The sequence below is a fragment of the Eimeria tenella genome, genomic scaffold, assembly GCF_000499545.2.
Source record: "Eimeria tenella Houghton genomic scaffold, Eth_scaff121, whole genome shotgun sequence".
Classification (NCBI taxonomy): Eukaryota; Apicomplexa; class Conoidasida; order Eucoccidiorida; family Eimeriidae; genus Eimeria; species Eimeria tenella.
The window spans coordinates 42,120-49,942 of NW_013541487.1; the positions used below are offsets into that span (position 1 = coordinate 42,120).

Below are 7,823 nucleotides of genomic sequence, written 5' to 3' on the forward strand. Positions count from 1 at the left end.
GCATGGCAGCAGTGTTTGCCTTCTTAGAATAGGCGCAAGGGGAATCTCGACACTGGTACATCGCGAAGTTCCATCAGCCCAACCGTTGATGAGCGGCTGGCCCTGCGGATACGTTGGTTACATAAAGCTTGCCGGTCTAGTCTATCCATGGACAGCAGCTGAATGTCGATCCCGTTCACAGCTGAACCTAAAGGGAAAACGTATCGACTGTAGGAAGCGAAGATTTCCACAATATACAGCTTGACAATAGCTTGACAAGGAGATACAGCGCAAAGTGGCACCCAGCCTTTAAAACAGCTCCTAACATTCTAATCCGTTGCGCAAATCATGGTTCCAATTTGTGTGCCTATGACCCCGAGTAGCAGCGAAGTAGGGCAGAAGCGTGTTTCAAAACAACAGTGGAATCTCCGCAAAAACGAAGTATTGGTTCTTATTTAACTGACGTCCCGCAGAGCTTTCGTGAGGTATTTCTTAAGAGAAGTAAGTCTTCAACTTGTTTTCACTGTGTCTATGTTTCTACGTGTCTCCGCGTACCTGTCGTGGCATGAACCAGCCTCTGTCTGGCTATCTTTGTTTGTCTGCCCGTCTCTGTGTGTCTGCCTATCCGTATGCTGCTTTTGCTTATTTAGATGTCTGCTGCTTCACACAATTCCGGCTCCGCCACTGCCTGTTGTTTAACTCTCTGTCCTTCAGGCCGCCTCAATGCGTCTGGTTGTCCACTCCTTCCTTTCTGTCCATTCATCTGCCTATCTCTGTTTGCAACTGTTCTTATCATCATTGCATGCTGGTAAGATCAGCGGAAGATCTACATAATAAATACCCGAAACGCAATCTGCGGCCACTCGCCACAAAAATCTTGCGCATTTCTCACAGAGAGTGGCAATACGCGAAAACCCATGGCACAAACAGGGCGTCTACATGCATTCGAAATAATGAAACACGAGCGCGTTGACAACCAATGGCGCAAAACGTACAGCTGGACTGCATGCCAAAATCATGCGCCACAAGCGCAAGCTATCCAGGACTCTGAAAGTCTCTAATTACGTTAACAACCGGGAAGGGACAGAGGAAAGCTGCCGACTTCATCTGTAGCCGTGCTCCCGTGTAGTTCGAGTTACTTTCAAATCGGGGCCTTGTTGGTTAGTTCGTTGTCACCTCGGCACCCTCACTAACTGATCGTTCCATCGATCCTTCTCCGTTCCAGAGGCAATACGCCTATCCAAATCAAGGAGGCTGACTTTCTAGCCACTTAGCTCGCGGATTGAAATGTAGGAACACGAAGAGAAAGAACGCATGCTGCTCCCTCGCGTCCTCTTCCAAAGTACGCACACTGACTCTTCCATTCCGGTTAGCCTCTGCCTAAAATTTTCATTAGTTTAATTGCTGCCAAGTACAATGACGGCAAATGCTGAATTGTTTACGCTGAACTGTAGGTCTTGCCTATACACAACCTTTTGCGGCCTTCTTCACATCGCGATGCCGATAAATGACCTCGTTGATGGCGCGACTTTTACTGGTGCCCTGACGAAATTAGTACAGCTGTTGGTGGATGCTCCATTTTAAGTATAGGTGCGAGGTGGAAGCAAAGGATCTGGCCTTTATTCGTCGGAAGCTGGCGATTTAGAGGCTCCAGCGAATCCCCCACCAGATATTCCAGAAGAGGTATCAAAATCACTCTGAGTACTTCCTTCAGTAAAGATACGAGCAGTTTCAGTGCTTCCAGAAGCGCCATCATCAGAGCTACCATGAGTCTCCACAGACGCTCTCGTATGCATACTTCCCAAAGCTTCAAGGCCAGCAATCTGCCCACCAAAGGGGAAACCGACAGGAAGAGCAACGGGCGTACCATATGCGCCCATAGGCGCTTGAGCATAAAATACGGGAGACCCAACAGCAGATCCAAAAGTTGGTTCAGTGAGGCGCGCGGCAGACGGTCCAGTGAGAGAATCAGTAGGTTGCTGCACTGGAAAATGTCCACCAACATGTCCACCAACATGTCCACCAACAACAGGCAACGCAAAAAGTCCAGGAGACGCTTCGGGAGGCCCTCCAACAGATGGTCCAGAAGACGTTCCAGAAGGCATTCCAGCAAAAGGTACAGCAAAGGTAAAAGGTAAGGCGAAAGCTGCATCAGAAACGGGTAGACTTGAAATTCCCGCGGAAGTTTCGGCAGAGGCCAAAGGAGGCAAATAGCTTCCACTAGTGGAGGGTCCAGGAAGGTGCTCACTGGAGCTAACTGGCCCCGGAGAATGTGATTCAATTCTAGCGGCGGGTCCAGATAGACGTGGCTTTCCAACACCTTCATGGCGCCTCCTTACTGTACGAAAGGCATTCCCACTACGTGATTCCAGACTCATCCCATCAGAAGTTTTGGGAAATACGCCGGAGAAGGGCTCCCTAGAGGCTCCACTTAAAGTCAGAACAGGCACTTCATATAAAAAGCTGATATCGGTTCCCGCGGGGAGTTTGGCAGAGGCTCCAGCAGGTTTAGATGATCCTGCAGGGCTTCCTGCGGAGGAGCCAGATTTCTCACCAAGGGTCCTAGGAGGCGTTTTAGCTCTAGCTCTAGCAATGAGTCTGGCAGATGTCCCAGGACAAGGCCTTGAAGCGTTGTCACAAGAGGCTCCACTGGACACTGCACTTAACATTTCAGCCGATCGTGTACCAGGAGTGCCTGTTGATCCCTGATGCACAAGCTCACTAAATCTCCATGCGTCATAGCCTTCCACTTTGTAACGTGGAGGGGAGTACGGTGCGCAGAATAGCATGCGCTTCAGAAGCACAAGTTCTTCAGCAGAAGGGCGAAATCCCATCTTTAGCGTTTGTACCGCATTACTTAGAAGCAGAGCGAAGTTCGCAAGAAAGAGCCTCCGTCCTCTGCTTGCCAGCGATGAAGGGGGCTGGGGGTATTCGTGGTTTATACTTGAAACAAAATTTCTCCACAACTGTAGAGAGACCTTCTGTTCCAGCACTATAACAGTGGATACAATTGCATCGAGAACCAAGAAGCGGGCCCCCAATCTCTCGCATGCACGGGATGCCGTAGCGTACTTCAGTGTCTGCTTATGAAACTTCACGGCGTGGGCCGCCAGCTTACTTCCCAATGTCGCTAGGAACTCCAGCTGATCCCCGGCAATTTCTCGTTGACTCAGCAGGCCATGTACCAAGCGCAACAATGGCAAGGGGTTTTGGGTAACATTATCAGTGAACAATGCCGTTTCAAAGTCTACAAAGAAATGACCCCGAGGGCTGCGCACAACTGGCAGCCGGGCAAATGGGTGTGAAAGATAGTCTTCTTGTATAGCAGAGGGGGTCAATAGAGATGCGAGAATAGGCGCATTCTGAGTGCCTGCTGTGCTGCTCCTTTCATCACTGTCAGAATCGGATGTGCCAGCAGATGGGAGAAAACTGACCGGGACACCGGACTGAGCATCGAAAAGGAAAATGTGACGCTGCGTATTTCCAGGTCCCATTGGCTCGGCCACTGGAAGACGGGCAGCCTGCCTCACACCTTCGCCACGACCTAAAGCAGCTTCCTGCTCCAAAGCCAGCCTCCATGCACTACTAACTGACTCAGCTTCTATATTGGCCTCTCTCTGGTCAGTACCCTGCTGCCCCACACCTTCGCCACGACCTAAAGCAGCTTCCTGCTCCAAAGCCGGCCTCCATAGACCACCAACTGACTGAACTCCTATATTGGCGCCTCTCTGGTCAGTACCCTGCTGCCCCACACCTTCGCCACGTCCTAAAGCAGCTTCCTGCTCCAAAGCCGGCCTCCATAGACCACCAACTGACTGAACTTCTATATTGGCGCCTCTCTGGTCAGTACCCTGCTGCCCCACATCTTCGCCACGACCTAAAGCAGCTTCCTGCTCCAAAGCCGGCCTCCATAGACCACCAACTGACTGAACTCCTATATTGGCGCCTCTCTGGTCAGTACCCTGCTGCCCCACATCTTCGCCACGACCTAAAGCAGCGTCCTGCGCCAAAGCCGGCCTCCATGCACTACTAACTGACTCAGCTTCTATATTGGCCTCTCTCTGAACAGTACCCTGCTGCCCCACACCTTCGCCACGACCTAAAGCAGCTTCCTGCTCCAAAGCCGGCCTCCATAGACCACCAACTGACTGAACACCTATATTGGCGCCTCTCTGGACAGTACCCTGCTGCCCCACGCCTCCGCCACGACCTAAAGCAGCTTCCTGCGCCAAAGCCGGCCTCCATAGACCACCAACTGACTGAACTCCTATATTGGCGCCTCTCTGGACAGTACCCTGCTGCCCCACGCCTCCGCCACGACCTAAAGCAGCTTCCTGCGCCAAAGCCGGCCTCCATAGACCACCAACTGACTGAACTCCTATAGTGGCCCCTCTCTGGACAGTACCCTGCTGCCCCACGCCTCCGCCACGATGTAAAGCAGATTCCTGCGCCAAAGCCGGCCTCCATAGACCACCAACTGACTGAACTCCTATAGTGGCCCCTCTCTGGACAGTACCCTGCTGCCCCACGCCTCCGCCACGATGTAAAGCAGATTCCTGCGCCAAAGCCGGCCTCCATAGACCACCAACTGACTGAACTCCTATAGTGGCCCCTCTCTGGACAGTACCCTGCTGCCCCACGCCTCCGCCACGATGTAAAGCAGATTCCTGCGCCAAAGCCGGCCTCCATAGACCACCAACTGACTGAACTCCTATAGTGGCCCCTCTCTGGACAGTACCCTGCTGCCCCACGCCTCCGCCACGATGTAAAGCAGATTCCTGCGCCAAAGCCGGCCTCCATAGACCACCAACTGACTGAACTCCTATAGTGGCCCCTCTCTGGACAGTACCCTGCTGCCCCACGCCTCCGCCACGACCTAAAGCAGCTTCCTGCGCAAAAGCCGGCCTCCATAGACCACCAACTGGTTGGTGATGCATTTCAGTCTGCACGAGTGCTGAGAGTGATGGTGTGGCCAAAGTGTGAGGTGGCGATATTCGTTGTGGTTCGCTGTGGTCTTGACTTCTGGGCTGAAACTTGATCACACTCACGTGGATAGCCGTTTGTGGCTGCTGAGGTCTACCAGTTGTATGTCCCACCTGCTGCACTCCTTCCATCCGTGGCCTTTTACTTGCCGGTGCATATGTCTCTTGAGAACTTTCAGGAGCCACCGAAGTACCTTCATCGGAAGAGTAGTCGCAGAGGCCAAAGATATATGTTTCTGAGGTGTCGGACTCGGTGTCGGAAAGACGACGGCGCTGCGTTCGCCACATTTTCGCCCTGTTGTAGACGCGAAAACATGCGTACAATATTGTTACAAGTGCTGCTATCGACGCCAGAGCAGCGAGCAAAGTGTATCCACAGGAAGCCTGCCCGCAACGAAGTGATTTACCGATGCGAAGACATTTTCTATCCGTCGCCTCGTTTGCGGGGCCATATGAGGGAGCTTCAACAAGTCCCGTGACTGCTTGGGAGTCCGCAGTATTTGTATGAGTCTGGTTACAAACCTCCGCTCTGAAGGTCTCCAGACCCGGCAAACCTAATCCAGGGTCCATCATTGCCAGAGACATACGCCTCGTTGTCAACCAAACTGGTGTCAGAACCCCTGAAATTCCAGATATGCACGTGCTGCTCTCCACCGGACGCGAACTGGCGTCGGTACGGACTACATGCAAAGGCCATCCGATTATACTGATGAACAACTCAACTTCGCAGTAATTTGCCTGTCGACTCAGCAAAGTAGCCTTGTACGACAGGATTTACATAGGCCGGTACATCTCACCAAGTGCCAGAGATCTATGGCGCACATGCATTGGGGATTCAACTCATTTCTGTGGCAAAACAAGTGAGTGACTTTCTACAAGCTCGATGGTGGAGCAGCTTGCGCTCAGCCTTCCACAACAGGTATGGTGGAAGGGGTGTCGTTTCCCGCGAATATTTTCGAATAAATAGCACGCCAATAAGGTCGCGTATTTGGATTGCTTACAAAAAAGACGTGGAATTTGTGGAGTAGGAAGAATGGTCAGTGTGCTTCAAGACGTCTGGAGCAGAACCCCTGAATCCACAGAATTCATTCCGGCAAAACGCTCTGAAACTTTGATCCGCTTGCCTTCCCCGATGCAAATTGGCGTCAAATTTCTCTGGCCACAGTGCAACATAAGCCCTTCGAACAGGTATGATAGGAATCCAAAAGAGGAAGCTCAGTATACGCTCTGTTGTAGCCACCTTGCGCTGACAATCAGTTGAGACTAAGCAACCCCTCAATTCGAAGTTGTTTTATGTAGCCTACCACTGTCTTGACTAGAATAGGCCAAAAGAATATCTCAGTTTATTGAGTTTACTTTTTGTGATGGCTTTACTAGGGAGTTGGCTGCCACCGCGGTGTGGGGTTGACTCTGTTCACTGTGAAGGTTGTCCTCCTTACCTGTAGTGCGCAACACTCCAATCGCGAACGGTACTAGGGCTCTGTAACGCAGCACAATATTGAACATAACATTTGCGGAAATTTTAATTTATTGTCGAGGGAAAGATGGACCCCTGACGGTGTCCACGCTCCCGAGGCTCATCGTCCAAGCTCAGCAACGAGCAGAGCATGTATCTTCACGCCGTTCTTGTCTCTCTCCTACTGCACTTCCACGGAAGTAGAAGTAAGGCCATGCTAAGTACATATGAGCTTCCGGCCTTGTAATTTGGTGTACGTAGCTTGTTCAAATGCTTCTGTTTTAGGTCAAAAGGCATGAAAGCTTTTAAATCTGGGTGGCTCCGATACGTGAATGTGCCGCTGAGAAATATAGTCAACAGCCACTAAAGATGTCACGCACATATTAATAGAGCACGGGTTCACATAAGCGGAACCGCAGGATTTACATGGAAATTGGGACCATACATGCGCACCTCCAGTTCAAGGCGGCAGTGCCCAATCTGTTCACAAGAGTCAACAAACCTAGAGCTGAGGCAAAAATCTATATGAGAATACTAAACTAGTCTTGGTAAAGATGAACATATAAATTTGGAGCGGCATTCTTACAAAACCACACCACGGTACTGGAGAGGGTGTTTAGGCTAGCACCAGCCTTGATAAATCAAGCAATCGTCACGTTCACGCGGAAACGTAAGTATCGGAGGCCGTCTGAAACCTGTAAACACCTGAGTCGTAAATTTTTCGTTTGGTTCGTCAAACATAGCATCCAGTGTCCTGGGCTCAAACATGCACTCCAGCTTCCAGCCGTGGTGCCAACTGAGTTAGATCACAACCTGGCAGTAGTTTTATCTGTGCATGCCGACAAGTACATTGATTGAGCGAGACAAATGGTTGCTGCATTCAAGAAACACAAGGTGGGGGAGGCATTTAGGGCCCAGGAAGCAGCCGAAAACGGGCGAGGGCTTCTCAGTGCATAGGATGCAAGGGCTTCTCGGTGCATAGGAGCCTCCTTTTTACTTCCGTGGTGCGAAGTGAAAAATCTTGAGTTCATAAGACAGCGCATTGACGTTGCTTGCAGCTGAAGGTGAGACCACTTTCTTGTGAGAAGAGATAGCACATGCCAGCTTTTGGTGCCGTTACTACAGTGCAGTTGAATAAACTATCGAAACGCAGGATTTTGATGAACTCTGACAGCTACATAGATTGACAGGACCCGCAAGTACTGGCTGCGCTTGTGGTGCATACAATGAGTTTGAAACTTCGGGTTTCCACTTTCTTAGTTCTTGACGTTTATTATGACGGATGCGTGGACCGCCGTTATTAGCCGTCTGCATTTTGGGTTTTACGAGACATTCCCTACTTAAGTTCGAAGTTGTAAGGTAGTCGAAAGCTAATCTGCTGCTGTGCTTGCAAATGCGGGCAGAAG

At 50.9% G+C, this 7,823-nt stretch overlaps 1 protein-coding gene across 1 annotated transcript; it reads right to left on the minus strand.

Moving 5' to 3' along the window:
- Window positions 1–1,510: 1,510 nt before the first annotated feature.
- Window positions 1,511–5,546, minus strand: ETH_00004515 (uncharacterized protein; the record flags this gene model as incomplete). The annotated part of the gene is given in 2 exon segments (XM_013373156.1): window positions 1,511–2,125; window positions 2,139–5,546. 2 exon segments carry the CDS (start codon window positions 5,544–5,546, stop codon window positions 1,511–1,513), a joined length of 4,023 nt encoding a protein of 1,340 aa, XP_013228610.1.
- Window positions 5,547–7,823: the final 2,277 nt, after the last annotated feature.